The following is a 25,134-nucleotide window of genomic DNA, read 5'->3' on the forward strand; positions in this document are numbered from 1 at the left end:
TAGCTTAACACTTCTCATCTGCTGCCCAAGCACTCCCAATCCCAAGTATTGCACAGAGCTCAAAACCCCATGTGCTGACCTTTGGGATGTGACAGGTTAGTGTCTATCTTGGAAAGATGTGGATAGGTCACACTTCCTATAGCATTTTCCAAAGTGGCACTGTTATATGGGTCTTTTTTTTTTTTTTTTTTTTTTTAGGGTTGGCTCATGATATACTGCAGACCCATTCCAATGGGTACACAAAGGAAAAAAAAAAAAAAGCAGAATCAGAGCTGAGTTCCCCTTTAAAAGCCAAACACCTACATCTAGGAGGAGGCTCCCCTACCTGAGAGCCCTTGCCCTACAGGGTTCCCACTGCAGGAACCCTCAGGTCTCAAGGTTAGTTACAGGGCAGCCAGGTAGGGTAAGGCTGGCTGTAGGTAACTGGAGGATGGGCAATATAGTAGTTGTTGAAGTTGCCATCGCTGACGTAAGGAGCTGGCTGGTAGTAACAGGTGACGTTGGTGGCGCTGGGGATGATGTTCTGTTCTGCCAGCACGCGCAAGGCCAGGAGAGAGATGAGGTTCAGGGTCTGCCTGCGTTCATGGCCCATGAGGCACACGGTGCTCTCGTTCACCACCCTGCGAAGGATCATGAGGTAGTCATACTTGCTTCTCTCTTCTTCAGCGAAGTGGTTTTGAAGGTAGGTCTCCAACTTCCTTTGCTGTTCGAGGATGTCTGGGAAGTCAATGAAAAACCTGGAGCACATGTAACGCTCAAGAGTCTTGATTTCCTCCTGGTCCGTGGGCCTGAAGTCCCGCACGAGAAGGTTGCTATACTTAAGAAGTCCCCCGCCTCGGATTTCTTCTGGGTTCTTGGTGGCGATCAGTCTGTTCTGCAGATGGTCGAAGGCTTCCTCAAAGTCCCCGTACACGCTCTCCCCGATCACGGTGGGGTGGAAGTGCTCAGAGATGGGGTTACTGGAGCAATCGTAGAAGAAGAGCAAAGAATCCAGGATGATTTGGAAAGAGTCCACACTAAACTCAAACTGACGCCGGATGGAGTCGACAAACTTGAGCTCCACGTTCCTCCCGTTCTTGTTGGAGAGGGAAATCAGGCTCCAGCGGTCTGTGTCCGTGCAAACCTTCACCAGCTTCTGCACGTAGGCCTCCTTGAGGGTGACCGGGCTGATCTTGAGCTTGTTCACGCCCTCGGGCAGGAAGTTCAGAAGGGAACACAGAACCACATCTCTGACCAGCTGAAATTCTGCCTCGGTGGGAAGAGCCACGTGGAAGATCAGGTCCAGGTCTTTGCAACCCAAGCCGTTGTCTTTGACCAAAACGTGTCCAGCTGCAGAGCCGTTCAGCCGGACGTCCTGCACTTTGATGCCCGCCTCCTCCAGGCGGCTGCGGACGGTCTGGACGATGTCCTTCAGGGTTATCTCCAAGGTTGGAAAGTTGCCTCGTCCGTGGATGGGCACGACCTCAGTCAGGACCTCATGCAGCCGGCTGACCTGATCCCAGTTGAGCACGCTGAAGGACACGCACTCCCTGGTGCTGCTGCTGTCCTCGGCCATCGCGGGGGGGATGTTCTGGCCGGGGAAACTGAAAGCGAGGGGTGAGAAACAGTTAGGGTTCACCTTAACACGGCAGAGCATCTCAAAGCCCTCACAGATACGATTAACGTCTGAACATTCTCCTGTGACGCTGCGATCGCTCGCACCCGACTCTGTTGTGGTGAGCCACTGGGATTAAATGAATTAAAGAACATGTCAAGAATGGTACCTACACGGAATGAGGACAAATGCACAGACTCCATCCTATACCAATCTGGACGATGCCATCACCTTGTCTGGTGTGGGTTTCTAGTTTTGCTGCTGCTATTTTGCTAGTTTTGTCTGTGTGGGGGTGGGAGGTGCTAGGTTTGTGTGAAGAAAAGCAGACAAACTGAGTAAACCCCAAGTAAACAAAACACAACAGTCTTCAATAAGGAGCCTATAAGACCAAAAAAAAGTGCATGTTTGGCTAATTTTCCCTGGTTTCTGTGAAAGTTACCTCTCTTGCTTTGGGTTCCTAACCACATCTCGAGCTGGCTGACATATAAACTGTACAAAACACCCACACAGAACACACACACACACACACACACACACACACGCCCACATGCATAGAGTCTTCACCCCATGAAAAGACACAGTCTCAACTCTGGATTACAGCCTCACCAAAAAGTGGGAGTCTGACCATTCTCTGCTACAACAAAGCACACTTCCTTAGCAAGATTCCCATGTTCCTTTCACTTAAGGGAGCAGCCTGTCCCATAACAAATTCTTCCATCATCCAGGACAGATCTGAGGAGTCGTTTCAAGGGCAAAATTTCTGGTCAATCAAAGGTCAACTATGTACTGGAAACCATCCTTCCCCTAAGGATGCTCAGCATGGGACATGGCAAACACCCTCTGGGCAGTGGGATCATTCAACTGTATTTTGAAAAAGAGCACCTTGAAACTATGCAAAAAGAACAAAGTATTATCACTGAGTAACGTGAGGAAAACATCGCTTCTCACACGGCACTTGCTAGAACCACAAAGTTTCCAAAGTAAATTTCAACTGTGTCGCACTTTTCAAAGAAAGGAGACACACGCCACAGGTCCCTGGAAATCCTAATGTATACAATCCTAATATACAGAAACAAATACTCATGTGTTAAAAAGCCAAAGAGCCTGTGGACCCCTGTGAGGAGGTGGTTAGCTAGATGAGGAAAAAAGCTGAAACAGAGGGTCCCAGGGCTATCCTCAGATTTCACCAAGAATAGCTTTCCCACCCTGCTCTTTCTGACCCCCCACCCCACCCCCTCACACAAAATCCAGGGCAGTTTCATTATCTGGAAGCTGCTGCTTTTGAATGCACATCGGCGGGCATTCTCCCAGGTTCCAACATGGATTTCTGGCCTTGCCCAGGTGCCAGGGATTCCCCAGGGTTGTCACTCAGTGTCCGGGCACTGCCAGGCACACAGCGAAGAGTCCCCATCATGAAGTAAATGTAACATGAAGGCAGAAGAGAGAATGTCCCTTGACTGGGGTGAACAGGAAGGCCACAAGAGAGTTCATTTCCAGGGACGGGACACAAGCCAACAAGGAAGGCAAATGAGCTTTCAGCTGGGGCCCAGGAAAGAAAAGCAGCTCGCAGCTAGAAATGGCAAGTGTCCAGTGGCCCCATGAGCCACTCTTCAGGCCAGATCATGGTGGCCCTTTAGGATCCGAGTTAAGGGACAAGGATCCACTCAGCTGATAATGGGGAGCTTGACCACAAGAGTAGGGCAGGCTCCAGGCAGACCCTAGAGGGTTCTTGCTTGCTACAGAAGAACAAGTTTGATGCCAAGAAGATACAAGTTTACCTCCAGCTTCTTTGAACAGCTTTATAAAGCTCCAGGCTATTTAGATCCTCCTACCAAGGTGCTGCTAAGTTACAGGTACCAAGCAAAGTCTGTGATAGAATACTTAACGGCCAGTACAGCTGGAACTTGGTTTCAAGCTAGATTTGGGACAGTTGTGTTCTCTTTTCTCCATGTTCTCTGTATACTCAGCTGTGGCCCCTTTTATGATAGCATACAACATGCCTGTGCCTCAAATGAGTCAAATGCTTACACGAAGGCAGGGTTCAGGCCTTGGTTTGAGACACAGCTAGACTCTCCATGATCTGGTGACCTGTGTTGGAACTACAGAAATACCGCCTGCTTTACATTGTTATCTTGTTGGGTGTTGGACATTCACGTGTATCCTACAGGTATGAGAGGTGTATTGCAGGTATCATACGGCTGAGAAACCACAATGCTATCACTTAACAATTGAAGAAAACCTTTAGGAAGAACCTTGGTAATTTTGCAGAGAATTTTAGGAATGACTTTTGACTCATACCTTTTTTAAAAGATATTGTTAAAAAAATAAAGAGGTCATGTAGGGCTAAAGTCAGAACTACTATGCTAGAACATGTTCTCAAACTGAGAGGAGAGCATCTGAGACCAGAGAGGATCTAAAACCCTAAAAACCCCTAAAACTCTTTCTTTAGGGGTAAAAGGAACGTATGTGAGTAATTTTCATATATTTAAAAATCTGTGACGTTTTAGTAAATTCAAAGTCAGGATCTGTTTGAGACTGAGATTTTGCAAGGTTCAAATGAGAAGAGGGGCAGTAATAGCCAGGAAAAAGTTAGGAAACATGTATAACCACTAGCCTGTAAGAGGCATCCTAAGGCCAGAATGACCAAACAGCATGTTATCAGCACAAAAAGAGAAATTGTTAGGACAGAATTTTAAAAACCTAGACATAAAATCAAATACAGGAGGAGGTTGAGAATAACATAAAAGAGGTATTTCAAAACAGGGAAGGAAAAACAAATCCCCAGATATCTGAATGGTCATCTAGAGTTAAACAAGAAAAAATAAAGGTGACTCCCTCTCTCAAGCCAAACTAGGATACAGATGGTTAAATCAAAGACTTAAGTATAAAAGGATGAAGTTCTAAGAGTACTGTGGAAATAAAAACACATAGACCTACATATGCATATACAGAGTTGGCAATCCTTTCTAAATTAGCAAATGAAACCTAAAAGCCACAAAAACTGATAGATTTGACAATATAAAATAAGTGTCCTTATGGTAAAAACACCATAAAGAAGCCAGATAATGTGTCTAGGAAAATATTTTTAATGTTAGGCAAAATTTTCATTTCCTCAGAAACTCCTACAAGTGAGAAATACCGGAATCCAACAGATGAGGGGGCAAAGAATATGAACAGTGACTCAAACACATAATACCTTCAACCTTACTTAAGATATGGGTAAACTAAAACCCTAATTATCATTTTCATCTATCATATTGGCAAAAATCATTAAGTCCGACATGTGGGAAAGCAGACACCTCCAGCCTACTGCCCAGAGATTCTCTCGAAAGAATACGAAACTTAAGTGGACATACTCTTTGATGAAGCAATTCTACATCAACTAAGACTACTTTGAATTCTGTCCTCTGAGTATACTTGCAAGTATGCACAGAGATATTCCCTGGAGAATTATTTAGAAAGCTGCAAGTTATTCATCAATAAAAGATGGTTAAATGATTTGATGCACACGCACAACTGTAAACAAACATGTACACTGTTCAAAAGAATAGTAGCAGCTCTATCTCCACGAACGTGAAAAACTCAAGGCTCATGAATAGAAAAGCAAGTACAAGTATGTGTACAAGTTTGTGCTTATACAAGCACATAAAATCTCTGAAAAGAGTTACAAGAAGTAACTCAGTCTACATGAAATGCCACCAATAGTTTGGGAGACAGAGGAGAAAAAAATTATTTTTGTATGCTTTGAATTTGGGGCCTATATGGGAATAGGTTGATGAAAAATTAAAATATCAGAATGTAAATTCCAAAAATTTCCCTTAAGAGCCTTCCAGCCATTTCCACCTTATTTCATTTATTCAGTCCCCAGCCTATCCCCACTTTTCCCATATCCATGGACCAAAAGTCACACTTGGAAGCTCTCCTGCCAGCCCAGAAATGTTGCTCTCCACAGGTGTGGCAAGGGGAGGGACTATTTTTCCTTTGGAAGGTCTTTCAGTCCAGTTTCTACTTATGTACTTTAAAAAAAATATCCATTGTTTATTTTTTCAAAAAAAAAAAAAACTCATGAGTAAGCCATCTCATCTAACTCTTCTATATTATCCAACAATGTCTTCCACTTTCACAGAACTGCTATTTTTACTTCAAACATATTATAACTCCCCTTGTGATATTGTTATGTGGATGACTGGCTACATTTGCAAGAACTTTAATAAATACAATAAACACTTTCCAGGAATCCAAGGTGCCAGTAGTTGGCATCTTCCATGCCAACTTCTCCCATACATGGTGAATAATGGAGTTAACTTTTTTGGGGAAAAAAAAAAGGAGTTCATATAAAAGCACAGTGTGGCATATGGACAACGGCCAAGCCATGGTGTAGTTTTTAATTCTCTCAATTTATTGTAACTTAGGTATAGAGAAGCTGAACCAATTGAAGAAATGAGTTTAGACCAGTTTCATATTAAAATCTTAATTCCTTAGAAAAAAACCTAAAATAAGCACTTTGTATCTATTAAAGAGAAATTCTTCATTTCCACTCAACCCAATGATTTCAAATGATTTCAAATACCACAAGTACATTTTCAAATTACTTAGACAAACACTGGTCTTACAAAAATAAATCCAAGTTATAAGGCCCTTAGTGCTTATATTATACACTGGAGCTTCGATGAACAGTTCTAGTTTTAATTACCCACTTTAAATCAACATTGATATAATCCCCACATAAAAGAATCACATGAAACACACATTCCCAACTCCTGAAAGGCCCTGGTTAGAGGCCAATCCCAGTTAGCAGAATTGAACAAAATAGTGGCTAGAAAAACAAATTAATTTGAAGTCTAATAAATTCAGACCAGTATTTAAGATGAAGCCACAGAAGTTGGCAAAGGTGGAAACCACACTTGTCATTGATTTGCAAATCCAGGTACTTCAGAGAAGCCAGAAAAACCCGCTGCCTGCTCCATTCAAGCTAGTTACTCTTCTGCAAGGTTTGACTCCTGATGAACAACTATCTTAGAAACCCTTGGGTTCCCTGTTATCTGGCTGTAGCAGAAATGCAGAATACACACACATCAGAAGAAAACAGGTTTGCAGAAAGAGCAGCAAAAGTGGAAAGGAAGAGGAAAAACTAGGCCAGAAGGTTAAACTAAGCTCAAGGTTAAACTAAGCACAAGGCGAATGTCGAACTTAGTATTTCCTACGGCTTGGGACACAGCTGTGCAAGGCAGGTTGATCTAAAAGCCTATGTTTCGTGCCTCAGTAGGGGAGAAAAGCTACTTCTAGTCTGCAACATAGCTTATGTTGCCAATTAACTCCAGAAACAAGGGTGACCGAGACTACAAAGTCACAAAGGGACTCAGGTGGGCATGAGTGACAGGCAGATGCACCAGTTGGAGATCAGACTACTACTGACATTGATTCCTCTCTTCTGTTCCTGGCATTAGACATGAAAATCATACAAAGGGTTTGGGGCACACGTGGAGACACACCTACGCAGTTAAAGACGGAATATTTAAGTCTGTCGTATTTAACGTGAAAGCTTTGTCCAAAGTCCAGGGAAACTGAGGCTTGAGTGAAGGCTCAAGGTACTGAAGCCCTCCATCCAGCCCAGAGGCGACTGCGCAGCACCCTCTGCTTCTGCCCCTAGTGCAGGTTTAAAAAGAAACACACACACACATTTCAACATTCCCTTGGTAACAAAATTTCCTTTCACTATTCTGGATATGACCTCAAAAATGTGGATCTTCCTAGATCAGGGCAGGAGCCATCCATGGGCAGTGGACTAAGCCTGGACACAGACTCCACGTAAGGAGCATCTGTTTGTAGAACAAGGACACCTACCAGCCCCGACTCCTGGCCCAGAGGGACTCGGCTGCCTGTGGGTCTTCCCCCACCTCTTCTACACAGATTCCTCTCCCCATGTGCAACAAAAGATGCTTTGGGCAACAAAAGATTATTTCATTGCATATAAAAAGCTAGAGAATTTAAGCAGAAGTAAGAATGGCTGGCAATGGACTTCATCATAACCTTGCTTGACTTTCCTTAGTGAGTGGAGAGAATAGGTGCTACATCTCCAGGCCTATTTCTATTTCTTCTTCTTCTTCTTCTTCTTCTTTTTTTTGGACTAAGGATTGAACTCAAGGGCACTCAACCACTGAGCCACAACCCCAGCCCTTTTTTGTATTTCATTCAGACAGGGCCTCACTGAGTTGCTTAGGGGCCTCACTAAGTTGCTAAGGCTGGCTTTGAACTAACTCCTGATCCTCCTGCCTCCGTCTCCTGGGCCACTAGGATTATAGGTGTGCCCAGGCCTATTTCTTATTCACTTATAAAATGAAGCATGTAGAGGGGTGTAGAAGAGCAAACTACTGAATGAGCCACTTCACGTGGATTCTCATTTAATCCTCAAAAGGAGCGAGTATGAGGAAGCTACAACTGTTCCTTTTGAACAAATTGATAAGGTGCAAAAGAGACAAAGTGTATTGACTCCAGGTCCTTGGCTCCAGACCACTCTCGAAAAATGGTGACTCCCTCTACCAAGCCCTGGTGCCATGGTGGGTGGGAGGTGGGGAGAGGCTAGTGAGAACATCACAAACCCTCATGTGCATTGGAGGACCGGTTCTTGCCACTACTAAAGCAGTCTTTTGTAAAACAAAGATCTTATTGGACCCTAATCAAAACAAGAAAAAGCAAACTTCTGTGAACTATGACTGTGGAACTTCACCGTTCCACTGGCTCCTGTCCCCACTGCCCACGTGGAAGACAACCAAGCTTGAGTCAGCCGCCCTCCGCTCCTTGCTTTTGTGCAGATTCTAGTGAAGCAAGAAACACCATGGTGGTTTAGAGGTGGCCCTCAGAGAGACCCCAGGGGAGATAACTTGTTGGCAGTGGTGTCTGAGAAATCCCACTTCTCAATAGGGCTACATATTGGTTGTTTCATAACATAAACATCTTCTAGTTCTGCCCACATCCTTTCTCACAGGGTAAATTTTACCACTTCCCCAGAAGCTCCCATCAGGTACTGGCAAAGGCAGGGCCCTCCAGAGGTGCTTTGCATAGCCGAAGCCATGCCAGGGGACACCAAATGAGATTTAATGTTTGGCCACTAAGCTGTATTTGATAGCATTCCAGGTACACAGTGAGACAGGGCTGTCAGGACTCGATCTGGATCAATCCATTTTGTTTCTACAGAAGTTCAGTAAAGGAAATGTCATTATCCCTTCCTTGACAGATGAGGAAACTGGGAACAAAGAAGATAGGCAAATTGTGAACTGCCCAGGACGCATGGCTGGTAAATGGCAGAGATAGGATTTGAGGCTGCTAGAAGGTCGTTCAGCTCTGGCAGGTATACATTCAGAGAGGAGGGAGGATTTTCAGAAGAGCTAGTTGCTCGGGCATTCATAGAAAGGAGATGGAAATAAACAGAAGTAAAATAGGAAGATGATTTAATAAGATGGTAGGGCAGAAGTTTGCTAGATAGGCTAAGTTGTCCTGAGTGGAGTGGGGCCGGAGCAGGTGCTACAGGCAGGGCAGCATTTGGAAGTGAAGTATCTAACAGCCCTCAGAACAGAAACTGGCTCTCTGGGGGGTATATCTAGCCTGCTTGGAGCAATCAGAATTGAAATTAAGGACAGACCTGCTATTTGTTAATGGTAATGTTTGTTTTAAAGGAACAATGGCTGCAAGATGAAGGCCTCCCAACTTTTAAGGGAACTCCACAACGCTGGCTGGGTAGCAGGGCGGGAATGATTTTTGAGAAAGCAAGTCCACAAGAGAGAGAAGCCCCAAGTGGAAGGAGTCAGTTGGTCAGCTTGCCTGAGAAGCACTGAGAGGGAAAAAAAAAATCCTGGCACAATAGAGAGGTTTTTAGGAATGGAATGATTCTGATTCTGATACCTAAGGTACATGCTTTGTTCACAGAATAAAGGAATGGCTCCTGGGATTCGCTCTGGTGGCTGGAAGATCAGGAGTGTTGATCTGTTGATAAGGCAACAGAACAGGACACTCCCTACAGACCAGAGGGTAACTCTGTTAGATCAAAGAGCCTGGTAACTCAAGGGGAGCTACAGAGAAGAGGGAGGTAAGTTTGCAGGGACTCACAGGACTCCAGGGATGGCCCAGGAAGGATTGCTGGGGCAACACTGAAAACAGAGCCCTGGACAGACAAACTTGAAAATGCCAAACCTGGGAAGGGACACCTGTCACCTTCCCCACCTGCTTACAGTTTGACACGCTGATTCTTTCTCAGGAGAGAAAGATTATACACTTGGATGACCACAGACATCAGGACACGCTACTTCACATATACAACGGCAGGTAAATTGGCAAAAAGGAGAAAAACTCAGGTGAATACGTATTCAGTGTTCAGAAGAGAAATCTTCCCTATTCCTGCAATTCTTTGGAGGTGAAGACCAGAAATTATCAAGGACCAGGGCAGGCAGAGGACACCTTTTGTCCACCTGCAGCCAGCCCCTTGTCAGGCCTGGCCCCACTACTACAGAGAGGGTCACATGCCAGAGATTCCTCCACAGCCCCCAAACACCCTAAAAAGTTACAGATAGCTGGGTGCAGTGGCACATGCCCATAATCCCAGTAACTGAGGATGCCAAGGCAGGAGGATCACAAGTTCAAGGGCAGCCTAAAGCAATTTAATGAGACTCTGCCTCAAAATAAAAAGGGATGGGGAAGTAGCTCAGGGGTAAAATGCCCCTGGGTTCAATCCCCAGTACAAAATGATAATGATAATAATAATAATAATAATAATAATAATAATAATAACAATAATAATAATAATAAAAGTTATAGATAACAGAGGCACTCACATGTGTTTTATGTGCATGGAATAAGTCTCTGGATGACAGATGGTCCAAATCAATAGAACTACATAAAACGTTGTTTTATTTTTGAAAAAGACAATAAAATGTATTCTATGTTAATTTTTCCTCCAGAGGTTATTTTTATGATCGTCCCACTCAAATACCCACAACCCACTCTACCTCAGCTCTTGCCCATGCCACAAAGCTGTGCCCAGAGAAAACATTTCTAAGCTGGTGACATACAGAGCCTCCCAGATGGTCCCTTCTCCCTCTCAGCTCCATCACATTCAGCTGGAGGCCTCAGTCCATTTTCTCAGGGTTATCAGCAGACTCCCAGTCACTTCACCCTGATGTTTACTAGAGTCAAAAAGAATTGGTTGGATTCCCACGGCAGAGTCCTGGACTGAAACCAAGGCAGGGTGTGCTGCCTTGCTAGCCATGCCCTGGACCTTTCGAGTCTGGGGGACCTTCGCAGAGTCTCACTTCCCACTGATGCCCACACCTACTCTGCATGGTTATCAGTGACGGGGCTGTCCATGGGGACACCACCCAAAGACGACTCCAAACAGAAAGTGTCTTCACCACTTTCAAAATAGGATGCCTAAGCAAGTGTGGGCGGAGAGATAACGCTGGAAGAACTAATGCTGGGGCTGCAAAATAGCACAAAGCAGAATCAAAACACTGGCCCAGATAGTCCAACGGGGATGTTTCAGAAGTGCAAATACTGAAAGGGACATCTTAAAGCTGTTGCAAATGTAAATAGCAACAAGGTCAGAACACAGGCATCTTATTTTTTTCCCTCCCATATACAAATTGAACAGGAAATAACCTTTGCTGCTATCTGGTACTCCCCAACATTTCTTTTTCTTCTCCTTTTTTTTTTTTTTTTTTTGGACCAGGGATTGAACTAAAGGGCACTTAAGCACTGAGCAACATCCCCAGCCATACATATGTATATGTGTGTGTGTGTGTGTGTGTGTGTAGAGAGAGAAAAAGAGAGAGAGAGAGAGAGAGAGAGAGAGAGAGAGAGAGAGACAGGGTCTCACTAAGTTGCTTAGGGCCTCGCTAAGTTGCTGAGTCTGGCTTTGAACCTGAGATCCTCCTGCCTCAGTCTCTGGGATTCCAGGCATGCACCACCATGCCTGGCACTACCCAACATTTCTCAATCAGAGATGTTACTGGTTTGAATTCATTTGAAGAGCTCCTCAGAACTGGCCTTTTTATTTCAGAGATGGACTAGACTGAGAAAAATAGGAGGTTCCTAGAGACTGTTTACTGCACCGATGACCGAGTCATAATCCACTGGGTGTAAGAGCTGACAGGCTACAGGTTTTGTCAGAGGTTGTTTCCACAGGCTTTTTTTTTTTAACCATCTAACTCTCCAGCTTAGAACTTTGAATGGTTGTCAGTTGTTCAACACAAAGACTTCAGTCAGCTAAAAGTTCTGTCCAGTCACTAAGCAGCCTCCCTGGGCTTTATCAGGAAAGGGACAAGCAATACTTAGATCCTCAAATGTAGCACTTATCACAGTCAGACACACATAGAAATGCATTCACAAATATCTAAGTGTGAGCTGGCCTCGGTTTCATTGCAAATGCTAATTACACAAACAGTCCGTTCAGTTGTGTTGCATGAGGGGTTTGGGAGTAGCAGATATTTGATTTCTACGTACTGGACATGGCAGCAGCCTGAGTGATATTTCATCGACCCTCTGACATTAAAATGGCGCTGGGTAATAGAAATTAGGGTGGGATTAAAGTGAAGGAGCAATTACATAGATGAGGTACTTATCTGTACCCATGACACATGAGGTGGTCAAATTACTTCATCTTTGGTATCCCTATATCTGTGGAAGCATACAACCCATGAATATAGTTTCCTGGGGTGACTGTCATTTAAAAAGCCTTATTCAAGTAATTAATTAACAATGTTGTCACTAGATAGCTCATAAATACCTTTGACCTAAAAGTTACACCCTCTTGAATATTCATTCAAATTTTAATTGTCAGTAGACTGTTGGTAAAATTGAGTTGTTGATAAACTGAGCCCTGACCCTTTACCATTCTCAAAAGATTTTATGTGCTGTTCTGTGAAATTCTCTTTCCTTATGGTTATTCTCTAAGAAACTCTAAGAAAACAAGGAGGGCACTGGACTAGCAATCAGACATCCTGTGTTTTGGTGTCCAGTATGACTCCTAGGGTGAATGATTATTGGAACATCAACTGAATCTCCTCTCATTCTTTTAATCACCTGAGTATCTACTGTGTTCTGAGTCCTAGGAGCTTATGCTACATCACAAAGCAAGAAACTCGGCACCACATAAAAACAAAATACAGATATTGTGTCCACCTAAAACTAAAAAATAAATATTAAAAAGAAAGCAAGAAACAAAGATCCCTGCCTTTATAGAGCTAATATTCTAGTTCCCACTCTTCTTCCATTAGCTTGGGTTAACTATTGCTTCCCAAACATGTAAACCCAAAATGTAAGGAATGTAAAAGTGAAACTTTTTTTTTTTTTTTTTGGTACCAGGAATTGAAGCCAGGGACACTTAACCACTGAACCCCATCCCCAGCCCCCACCCCCACCCCCCGCTTTTTTTAAATTTTGAGACAGGCTCTTGCTAAGTTGCTGAGGCTGCCTTTGAATCTGCAATCCTCCTTCCTAGCCTCCCAAGCAACTGGGATTACAGGTGGCACCACCATGCCCATCAAGAGGGAAACATTTTTGCAAATGGTCCAGACCAACACTGTCCAACACAGTAGCTATGAGCCACGTATGGCTCTTGAGCACTTAAAATGCGGCAAGGCCAAACAGAAGTGTACTTGCAAGTGAAAAACACACACTGGATTTCAAGAACTCAGTATGAAGAAAGGAAATGTTAAATATTTCCCTTAAATTTTATATTAATTACGTATTAAAGTAATTCTATTTGACATGGTGGGATAAATCTTACTTAAATTAATTTTACTTATATTTACTCTTGTATGTGACCACTAAAGAGTTAACTGTGCCTTCCGTATTTCTATCAGGCAGTCCTGGTCTAGTCTATTGTCTTTATTGTAATCAAGAAACTGAAGCCTGAAAAAGTAGGTAAAGACTCCCTCAGAACCAGAATCCAGGTCTCCCCACAATGAAGCAGCTTGAGAGGCAGAGAGGAGGTGAATATAAAGACGATGAAGGACCCAAACATGGGACACATCTGCAGAGCTGGTGTCTAGCTGAGCAACATTTGGTAAGCACCTAGAGCCACAGCAGGAGCCTAATTAGTGTCTGCTTCACCTCTTCTTCTGCTCAATCTTCCTATTGCAGCCCCATGTGGTTATTCCATGTAAAAGACAGAACTACCCAAGACCACACAGGATTAGGCCGCAGCAGCAGTCCCGGTGCCCATCCTGAACTATGTTTGGAGTGCAGGGTGGGCAGCCAGGCAGGCAAAGGGTGATTTCTTCCATCTTAAAAAGGCTAAGATGGTTGAGAGAAGCTTAGGGCAACATGAAGCAAGGTTCACGTTGGCAAGGTGATGGCAAGGGTGATTCAAGATCCAGCTCTTGAAGGGTGGTTTTCTCCAAATCTCTTGCAGAGGGTAAAAATGGAGACAGATATGGGACTTTGGATACTCATTCAATTAAATATTAAATTTTAAAAACTAGAAAGTACTATGCAAGGAAAAACTATGAAGTGCTAAAGAGGAGAGGTGTGGAACAGGAGGACTCTTAAGACAGGACAAGATCAGTCCGAAACCTGTGCAAGGAGCCCAAAGCTGGATTAAAATAAAGTATGGTGAGAAAGCAGTTGTATTCACTTGGTCAAGTATCTGAGTACTTACTCCACAAAAAAAGACAGGTCCACTGAGAAGACTTGTGCAAAGGAGGCCAAGAATAGTCAGAAAGGGACAGATCCTTGGGAGGGAGTCTGGGATATCAGAGCTAACAGCTGGTCCTAGGAGCTCTTACGCTGCTGGCATTCCAGGTACATGCGAACACTGAATTGGCCAGAGGCGACACACTGTTGCTTTCACTGAGCTGCTGTCTACAGGCCCCTAAACCAGGTCAGTGATGACAGCGGGAAACAAAAAATAAAAGAATCAGCAGAACCAGCAACTGAGCGAACATGGAGAGAGAAAGGCTGAGCGAGCCCTGTGGGGCTGGTGTTGGGAGGGTGGGAAGTGTGGAAAGTGCTTAAGGGCACCAAACTGGAGTGGTTTAGGAGTTGCAGCTGTTGTTGAGTTGGTAGTCACTGCCCCTCAGCTCCAAACCTGCACCCTGAGGCCCCCATTTAAAAGAAGACCCTGAGATTTGCCCTGTATTTGAGGTCAGGAGCTTTTAATCCAGAAAGCAGCATTCAGCGCCTTGGCCACCAGGAGAGAACCCACTTTGAGTTTCTCTCCATTTTTGCAAGGAATGCCAGCTGACCTTCACCGGAATGTGTATCCACACAAAAGGAGTGCATCCTGTGTGTAAGGCCACCTTCTCAACAAGCAAAAGGGACTCTGCCCACATGCCAGGGGCTGAGAAACTGAAAAAACTGAGTTCTTAAAAACAGCCAACCCAGCTTCTCCTGAATCCAGAGCAATTCCCCAGGCTTTTTTATACACAGTTCCCTTGGTCTCCTCAATACCTGGCATGAGGCGCTACCCAGGAAGCACTTAACTACTTACTGACTCAATCACTGTTATCCAAGAAATGAGCACTCTACGCAGTTTAGTGACCAAGACTCTTAAATGCTCTGGAACTAAAAAACATCCTACTCGGAGAGTTGCTTAACATCAGCAATTATTTCTTCATATTGTTTTTTTCCTGTTGTTCCAAGAAGTTCTGCAAACAGTTCTAGAACGAGCCACAGGGGCCAGCTGAACAAATTCTATTAATTCGAAACAATTCATAAAGTTTACTAACATAGGTTATATAAAGATGCTTCTTTTATAAACCATTTACATTCTAAATATAAGCTTCTTTATAATGTATGTAGTTAAAAAAAAAAAAAAAAGTTGGAGAAACCTTAGGTCCTGGAAATGTTATTAAGAGATCAGCTCTACTGATATGTCCAAGGAACTTTAAACACACTCTCACATCTTTGAAGGAGCTGGCTTCACCATAATAGGATTTGTGTTAATTTAGTGTACCACAGTTAAAACACCAAGGTGTCAGAAGGCATTTTTCTATATTGTCATTTACCTTAGTGGCAATGAGAAAAAGGAGCACAATTTATCTATTCAGAGTAATGTCTTAGCCCAAATAGTTCCTCAGACTCTGCCTTGCTTGCTCTTAACCCCCAAACACCCACACCTGCTCACAAAGTAACAGATACCATCCAGAGGCCGTTTAAAGTTAAACAAAAGTTTAACTTAACTCAGGCACCTAGTTTGGGGCTTCCTGGTAATGCAAAATGGTTTTGCATTACCAGGTTCAGAGATCTCAAGTTGGCCTTTAGTGGCTCAATCCACAAATACAACATATCAAAGAGGAAAGATGAAGACAAGGTACTACTTACTGGAGCAGGAGAAAAAAAAAAAAAAAGGTTTTCCAATTTTGTATCAAATGTGTCCGGTTAATGGTACTGTGAGAACAAGGGCACCACAGTCCACTTTTAAGTTATCTTTATTGCTGAGCTGTTCCTTGGACTTTCAGAAGTAGGAGGAATTCTCTGTTCTCTGATGGGCAGTGCAAGATGTACATAATCTGCCCTGGCCTTGAACAATGGGGGATGTGGGCTAAGTGTGTGCACTACTGGGAGATAGGGGTAGGTGGGGGAGGCCGCTTAAGTCTGAAGACATTAAGTAGGGAGAGCCCCTGGTGCTGGACTAAGTCATACTAATTCTGACCAATAGGCCCAGAGCCAAATCCTTTCCTTCAGAGTTACAGGAATTTAATCTCTGGATACAAGGCAGGTATTGTGGGAGAAACAGCATGAAGAGTGTGGCTGTTAGTTCTGTGTAACACACTAAAGTAACTTAAAAAGTTATGAACTTTTGTTTGGTAACAATATAGGAGTATCCTAGCAGGAAAAAAAAAATCTAAAAACTTTGATGTTTTATGGGACACTTCTTGCAGCTACCTGAGCAATTATATACAATATATCAAATCTTTCTAAAAACTTATTGAGACTATATGTACTCTAAAGCTATGGGCTACTTTAAGAGACAAGGTTTCATTTATCTGAATTAAGAGCTGACTCCAGAGATACTAAGTTTACCAGTTTCCTAAACAAGAATGTCAAAGAATAGAACCCATGCTGGTCCAGCTCACACAGCTTTCCAGAAAGCCAAGTCAGCATTGCTAAGCCCCACCCACTTCAACTGCAGGGTCTAATGGGACAGATCTCAATCCCTCAATAATACCTCTGGGGATTTAAGGCACAGTACAATTCTTGGTAAGCTCTCCTACTACCCTATCCGCAGCCTGGCTTGCTTCCTGGCTTGTTGCCTTGCCAAGTTATTCAGGTTGAAAGGTTGGTGTGGCCAACAATGGCCACCCTCATCCCACTGCAAGGCAGCTGGGGCAGCCAGCGGGTCTTTTTTTTTTAGAAGGATTTAATAGTCCTAACTTTATTTCCTAGGATGGTTCAGTCTCCTAATCCTTCTACCAAATATTTGTCACAATGCAAAGGATTACATACACGGTCTTGATAAAAGTTTACTGTAAGAGCACTTTACCTATTTCATTCTACGCATGTGATACCTCCATCTTTAAAAAAAATAATTATTATTATTATAAAAGGGGCTAGGATTGTGGCTCAGTGGTAGCGCGCTTGCCTAGCATGCGTGAAGCACTGGGCTCCATTATCAGCACCACATGCAAATAAATAAAATAAAGGTCTATCAACAACTAATTTAAAAAAAATTAAAAGGAAGCAGGTTCCCCTTAAGACAAGGATTTAGGGCCCTGCAGAAGGCTTCCTCTGCATAAAAAAAAATAAAATAAAAAGTAATTTTTTTTTTTTTTTAAAGCACAACCAGCGGGCTGAAATGGTCCACCTCTAACAGTTGCAATGTCTTGCTTTCTCAAGGGAAACTCGCCAGGCATCTCCCCTGGAGCCCTCCCTCTCTTGGAGGGGCACCCTTCGGTTTCCTCGCCCGCCGGCCTGTTCCGTTTAGGTACACAGGCTACCAACCTGTGCTCTTCAAATTCCTCGTCCTCCTCCTACTCCCCTCCCACTCGGCTCCTCTGGCCTTGCGACTTGAGCGAAAGGGTTCGCTGAACGCGACACCTCCGGGGACAGCCGCGCCTCGGTGCCACCGTCGGCACCGCTATCCGAGTCAACTGACTCGCCATGGCTTTTAGCCTAGGTGGTAAGCAAGTTTCATTCGCAAAAGGGGAGGAACCAGGTTTCACAGACACGGTATTCTCGAGAACTTTCTGAGAGACGCGCGGTGCCGAAGTCACACGCTTGGATCCCTCTGCTGCTTTCGCGGCGTCCACATTCAAGTGGGATGAATCCAAGAACATTCAAAGAAGGATCTCTGACCTTTCCTTAAAACGGAGGCCTTGGGACCGAGCCTAGGAAGCACCCCTCCCCTGCCCGGCCAGATGCAAGTCCCAGACCGCTGCGTCTCCAACTGCGCCTGTTAAAACCGCCGGATTCGAATTCACTCTCGGCGGACGGCTCCGAGGAGGCGTACGAGTCCGCGGGAGCGCAGAGGCAAGCCCGCGGGAGCGCAAGCACGCAAAGGGTGGCAGGGGGCGTTGTCTGACCTCGGCAAGGAAGGAGCTGAAGGCGCCCATCATTTGCTCCTTAGCCGCTCCGCCTGCGCCGGGCCAGCGCGCAGCCCGCCGGACTCCTGGAGCAGGAACTTGCTAAAGTTTGCCAAGCCCGGGGCGCAGTCTCGGAAAAGTTTTAGTGCGCGCTCTGGGAGCTTCCCTGGCTCTCGGGAGCGCGGTGCGTAAAGGACGGGGCATTCTTCGCGGGAGCAGGAGGGTAAAGCAGCTCTAGGTCTGGGCACCTGTCCGCACCTCCCCTCCTGTCCCGGCGCTTCCCAGCAGGCACTGCAAGGATTGGAGCACCGTTGGGTGGGAAAGGACCCTCGAAGCCCGCCGCTGCATCCTAGCACCTTTGGAGGAGGAAACCGTGTACTCACCTGGGAGGTGGAAGAGAAGGCCACAGAGGCTGGTCCTTGGCGTGGGCAGCCCCCCGTAGGAGCGGCGCGGTCACTACAGCCCCCAGGCAGTGGCACCGAGTGAGCCGTCCAGCCGCCGCCCCCTCCGTTCTTATTCGGCCTGACCACGCCCCCGCCCGCCGCCCCCGCCCCTGCCCCCGCCCCAAGGCCGGCCCTCCCGAGGGAGCCAGTGGCGGGGCGAGGCGGAGCCTGCCCCTCGGGATCCTTCCGCTGGGGCGCTGACGGCAGGGCAGGGCGGACGGAGCCCTCTGATTGGCTGCTCGGCTGAATGGTTGCCGAGAGACGAGTAAATCTTCGGCGGCGGGAAGGGGCGGGGTGGGAAGGGAGGTAGCACCGCGCAGGCGCAATAGAGAGGGGCCGTGTTAACGGGGCTTGAACTTGGTGGTTACCGGGACGCCTCTCTTTCTGTTGTCCTCTGAATTCTTTTCTGCTGCTATTCCTTTCGTGTAAACCTTCACCTTCCCGCCATGGGCTTTTCCTGCGCCTTCGCAGACCTGTTTTTCTTCGGTTCTGGGAATTTTTCGCACTGCTTCTCCTTGGCTGCAAAAGTAAGGAGCGAGCCCGACGCTCACGCCTACCTCCGACGTGTTGGTGAAGTTCGGGGGGAAAAAAACTGCAGAGTTTCTGGGCGCCGGGGATCTTCATGATTCCCCAAGCAAATTGGCTGGAGGTGAAAAAGTGGTCTTGGGGAAAGCGCGCAGTTGGTGGTTCTCTGGCATCAGGGAGCCACTCACCTGTGTGCAGTTAGTGGGACTTAGGAGCCTCAGGGAATCCATCACCAATCCTGGCCACCACCATAGCTTTTGCCCTGCTCAGAATGCCACAGGGCTTAGTCGTGTACGTTATATAACGTGCAGGCGGGGCCTGGACACCGTCCATTCATTCCGTAGCAAGGGGTTGACCGCCCAGATTCTGAATTCAGACTAACTTGAGTGGAGATCTTCATTCACCATTTTAACTATCTGTGAGATCTTGGGACAAGTCATTAACTCTTTATATACTGCCATTTCCTATCTGCAGAATGGAACCAAGAATGAGACAGCTTTGTAGGATTATATAAGTATGAAGTTAAAAAAAAAATACTTGGAAAGGTATTAGTTGGTTAAGTACTTGATATAAAGTGTATATAAGGGCTATTTATGCCCAATAGTAGCCAATGTTGTTTATTTCAACTTTTATTTATCTTCTACTAGTGATGTGAGATGACTGGTTGTTCCAGTATTGGTACTGTCCAATTTTTAATCTAAAAAGGGGATGCATATTTCATTGTGATCTAAATTTTTCATTTCCCTGATTGTTGAGCAACGTTTTAGATGCTTCTTGGCCATTTTGATATGCTTTTAGTAATTGTCTGTTCAAAGCTTTTGTGCATTTGTGGAGAGTTGTCTGTCTTAATGACCTCATATCCTGAATGGTTCTTTGTCTAATATATCTATTACAAATACCTTCTCGAATCTGTGACCTCCTTTTTATTATTTTAATATTATCTTTTGATGAATGGAAATCCTTAATTTTAAGTAAGTCCAATTTATTGCTTATCTTTTATAACTTGCATTTTGAGTCCTGTTTAAGAAATCCCTGCCTATCCTAAGGTCATAAAGATGATCTGTTTTCTCGTAAAAACTTGTTTTAACTTTTGTTGCCTGTAAGGCTTTGTGCAAGTAACAACCATCCTTCCATAAACTTCCAATCACAAGAAAAATTAATGAAAATAATTACATTGTCTTTTAGACTGAATGCCATTTGCACAGGTAGCCTCAAGGAAGGGCAGAAGTTCTTAATCTAAAATTTGATCTTGCATGTTTTAGTTTCACTTTGGCTTAGATGAAATTTTGTTCAACTCCCTGAAAAAAAAAAAAATTAGATAACTCTGGTGAAGAAGAAGGGAGGACCAAGAAGCAGCAGAGAAATTTCTTATATTCATACATGTGTATATTTTTCCCTTGCTTCTTTTTTATTCCTGGGGTATTACTTGACATTTTAAGAATTTTTTTCACCTTTTTTTAAAAATATATACTGTCTTCTCTCTACTATGGCATTCTGCAGCTGGAAGAAATCTAGGAAGTTGCCAGGTCCTGCTCCTTGGGCATGAAACCAGATATTAAAGCTATACTTCCAAGATTGTTGGTGCTTCTTTGCCAGATTCCAATCCTTTGCTATAAGCCTATCCAATCAAAATGGTTTAAAGACTCTTGTTGTTGTTGTATTCTTAGTAATTTCTTGATTGATGCTTGGGAAAGCTGAAAGAGAGGAACCAGAGGATCAAGATTCATTGATCAAAATTGATCAATTGATCATTGATCAAAATTCATTAAAATTCAAGTTTGCCTTCTTTGTAGCAGTGACTCTGAAAAATATTCATGTCTCAATATTTTATTTGAAATCTTATAGTGAAGCCAAGAATTTCTGCTGTTCTTTTGTCAGGCAAGAAACATCTTTTGTGTAGTGCTTGGTATTCCCCTAATTCATCAGTTTCTCAAGTCTTGAATGGTGTATCACCATTATAAACATTTATTCAAATGCCCTCTACTAAACATAGTTTTTATATTGATTTTAAGTACAATTTTTACCTGCATATACACAGAGTAGAAGTACACAGCTCATAAAAGCACAGCTCAGTGAATTTTCACAAACTGAACAAACCTGTGTTACTGGCATACAGATCAAGAAACAAAGTAACATCAAAGCATTTGTGGACCTATTTTAAAACCTCCACAGTGGCTTTGTCTACATCCTAGTGAGTCTCTGGGAGAGTGAAAATATGACTTGGATTTCCAGTGACCACCTAGAACTCACCAATAAATCCGTTTCCTCTCTGGCTTCTTCAGGCCAATATTTTTCTTGGGTGTTAGGGGGAAAAAAATAAAAAACTAGTTTTGGAGTAAGAAGGTGTTAAGTTTTATTTGGAGCAAAGTCCATGATTAATAGAACCTGGGACTGGTCAGATTGGATAGAATAGGGGTGGGGAATGGGCTGCATCTTGTGCTTGGCTGTAGTGGCTGGCTCAAGCATAGTGTGTCAGAGGAGACACTGTACAGGGCAGAGTAAAGGGGGCATCGTCATGGTGGGGACTCAGAAAGAGGGAAGGTGGTAGCACTTCCAGAGAAGAGAGGATGCCAAAGATAAGCAGTGCTGACTTATCCCTCCCACCTGTGTGTGTCTGGATTCCTTTCCCTGGTGTTGTATCCCTGTTGAATCCAGTAGCTTGTATCTTTGTCCCAGCCAAAATGTAACCTTGAACAAATGGCTTAACCTCTGTGAGTCTCAGCTTTCAAAAATGGAGATGGTAATGTCAGCCTACCTGCTTCATGGAGTTATGCGCCAATCAAATGAGGCAGTGAATACACCACGTAAGAGCAGTGGTCTCATCCACAATGTCCATCTCTCTGTCAGCCTGGTACCCTTTTCTCATGTTACTATCAGGACATCTTGGCAAACAAGTCCAATGAGAGCAGAGGAGGGTAAATGCTCAATCCCTTGCTGTGGTTGCCTTCACTTCTAGGGCTCCAGATGTCTTATCTGAGGATTAATGTTTTTCAAACCTCCCTTCTGGGAAAAGGGAATCCACCAGTGTACTTAGTTAATTGATCGTTTCACTTGCTGGGACCAAGCACTGGATCCACTCGAAACCTGCCATATATTTAGGTCCAGGATGTGTTTCTCACCAACCCATCCCAGTGCCTGAAACTCAACACTGGAGTCTGTTCCCATGTAGCTTGTCAGAAGAAGGTGGATGCCCCATTGACAGGAATGGCTAACACCTTACAGGTGTAGTTCTCAGTTTATACGTTGGGCTTCCAATCCAGCCTGGATTTGTGGTTGCAAACAATCAAAAACGACTCTTGCTGATTTACACAAAATAGAATTTATTTAAATGGCATTGGGGAGCCCACAGAATTAGCAGGATTGATGGACAACATGGCTAATTGATTCTGCTATGAGGAACATGGCCTAAAAATCATATTGTGTACTGATACAGGAAAATACCTTGATGTCACCAAAGACATTGACCAGCACGAGTTGCAGCTGCTGCCTCTGAAGACTAAATGCAACTGTCCCCATCACCATTGCCACCACCACTCTATATTCAGTCTGTCTGTCTCCGTATTTCTGATTCAAAATTTGGGGTGGTGGGGTACATCTTATCAGCAGGGCTCAGATGGAGCACCCAAGCCCTGGCTGCAAAGAAGCCTGGGAAAGATTATCTGCTCACTTCCATTTTCACCTTGGAAATTGGGCTCTGCCTCTTAAGACAGAGGATTCTCCAAACAGAGGAAGGCGGTTCCAAGGCCAGATAGCCAGAATACGCGCCATTTCCCCTCCAGTCTCATACCTCAATCTCTTGTGAACACTGTGTGAGCAAATCAGCATCCTTTAATCCACCTAGCCCTGGGACCCAGACACAGGCAAGTTTCTGAAGCTACAAGTCCAAGGGCCAGGAAAAATGGATTCTTGAGAAGCTTCTCGGATGGAGGCCCTCCAGCTGGCCCCACCCTGCCATACGCTCTGCTCTTAGCCAGGCAACATTTTTCCTCTTCCAAATTCTTAGAATAGGCACTTGGTATTTGTCTGATGGAAAAAGAAAGAAAGGAAGGAAAGCAAAGAAATTGAAAGGAAGGAAAGGAGAAGAAAAAAGGTGTCTTGGATAACCCTTCCCCCAAGTCCCTAGCTATGTGTAGTATCGGTCACTTTATTGCTTTGGGCCTCAGTTTCCCCATCAGTTAAAAAAAAAAAAGAAAAACGGACCCTGCCTGGCTCATTTCCAGTGCTTCCAGCTCCAACCACCAAGTGTCAAGGAACTAAAGGGTGCAAGGCTGTGCCGCCCAGGGCACATCATGGGGTTGGCTGCACATAATGACAGTGTCCCAGAGCTGGCGCTTGTGTAACAGGCAGATTTACCGAGAGGGGACGACTGTTTGCTCAGCAGCCGAGAAGACTATAATTAGACTGTCACAACATCAGCAAAAGTACAGGATCGATGTAATCAGAGAAGAAATGGAAAAGAACACGGCATCAGTCAAAGCCTCCAGTGGGTCCCCGTGGTTTCCGGAGCACTAATGGCCCAGGCGGGGTTCAGTGTCCTGCTTGTGGGTTTCCTCCTGAGTGATGACAAGGTTGGCTTAGGCCTTCCCCGCTGTCCCTCGGGGCCACCTGGTTCACCTCCTCCTCTTCCCCTTCTCCCCTTCCTCTGCTCACTGAGTCTTAGGGATGAGAGGCAGGACTTTGGAGCCAAAATTTGTGGCGGAGATACCTCTGATCCTCATGGTGTGTATTTGTGTGTATGTGTGTGCGGTGAGGAAAGTCCATCTTCTTTCTTTTATTTTTTTATTTCGAGCTTCTTTATTTGTATTTGTTGGTACTAGGGATTGAACTCTGGGGTTACCGCTAAGGTACATCCCCAGCCCCCCCCCGTTTTTTTCTTTTAATTTTGAGACAAGTTCCCACCAAGTTGCCCAGACTGACCTTGTAGTTGCAATCCTCCTGCCTCACCCTCCTGAGTCACAAGGATTACAGATGTGCAACACCAAGCCAGTGAGACAGTTTCTTTAAAATGCAGATTCTAAGACCCAATCTCAGCCCCACCGAATCAGAAGCTCTGGGTGTAGAGCCTCGGAATTTGCATTTACCACATGCTCAGCTGAATTGATTTTAGCATACTAAAACGTCAGGACTGCCAGGCTGGGCGGCTCTCCCTCCTTGTGGTAGACTGGCCTTATTGGGCTTCTCTGTGCCTGGTGTGGTGGTTATTGCATAGTCTGCCCAGCAGCAAGATTCAGGCAGCCAAGGTTAAAGGACTTTCTAAAGCCCAGGAATCATAATGGGCTCCTTATTTTCTTTTTAATCATGTTAAGAATTCCAAGCTGCAGACTTATTTATCTCATTAATCCTGGTGACATCTGAGCTAGGGAGGAATGTCCAATGTCTTCAGTTTCTTTCCATCAAAGTAGATCAGGGCCCAGATCTGTCCCCAAAGGATCTGGACCCGAAGTCCTCTATTCTCCTCTGAGTCTGAGCCTGATACTCATGCAAACATTTGGATATTTTTAAAAATCTGTGAACATTTACTTCTTAAACAATCATTTTTTACATAAATAGTACATTGCATTATAGAAAAATCAGAAAATGCAGAGATGCCAAAGGAAAGAATAAATGATGACCCATCTCACAGCAATAATTGTGGTATTTTGGTGTTAATACTTCCACACTTGTGCCCATATGAATGTTCTATTCCTACATTAGCAGGGTCCTTGAGGAAATGGATGGTGCTCTGGAACAGTGTTACTGAGAAGAGCTTATTATTAAAGGGCAAAGTTAAGGGAAACAGGACAGGTAGCCCCATAGTATTGGCAGCAAATTGGGAGCTGTTTCCACACTATGTTTGAAGGTATTAGAGGAGTTACCAGAACCTGAGGGTCATTGTAACTGGGAGAGGGCCATCTGACAGGAGATTTGACCTTGGGATAGAGAATTTAGCTCCACCATTAACCTCCAGCAGGGAGGGAGCCATATAAAACACCTGATTTTCTGCCGGTGCTTCCCATTGGCCAATCTCAACCAGAAGTCAGGTTGGTGCAGCCTTCCTAGACCTAGCAAGAACTTAGAG

General features: G+C 44.6%; 1 protein-coding gene across 2 annotated transcripts; it reads right to left on the bottom strand.

Annotated features, from left to right (window-relative positions):
* Positions 1–379: 379 nt before the first annotated feature.
* Positions 380–19,307, bottom strand: Tent5c (terminal nucleotidyltransferase 5C). Of its 2 annotated transcripts, none has more exons than XM_076861985.1 (2): positions 19,265–19,307; positions 380–1,583 (listed from the first exon to the last, which is right to left on the bottom strand). In XM_076861985.1, exon 2 carries the CDS (start codon positions 1,553–1,555, stop codon positions 380–382), a length of 1,176 nt encoding a protein of 391 aa, XP_076718100.1. In that variant the 5' UTR covers positions 1,556–1,583; positions 19,265–19,307. The 2 variants fall into 2 exon arrangements, with proteins under 2 accessions (XP_076718100.1, XP_076718099.1); XM_076861984.1 differs by lacking the exon at positions 19,265–19,307 and adding an exon at positions 17,528–17,563.
* Between the last annotated feature and the right edge of the window lie 5,827 nt (positions 19,308–25,134).

Source organism: Callospermophilus lateralis, chromosome 7 (genome assembly GCF_048772815.1).
Source record: "Callospermophilus lateralis isolate mCalLat2 chromosome 7, mCalLat2.hap1, whole genome shotgun sequence".
Lineage (NCBI taxonomy): Eukaryota > Metazoa > Chordata > Mammalia > Rodentia > Sciuridae > Callospermophilus > Callospermophilus lateralis.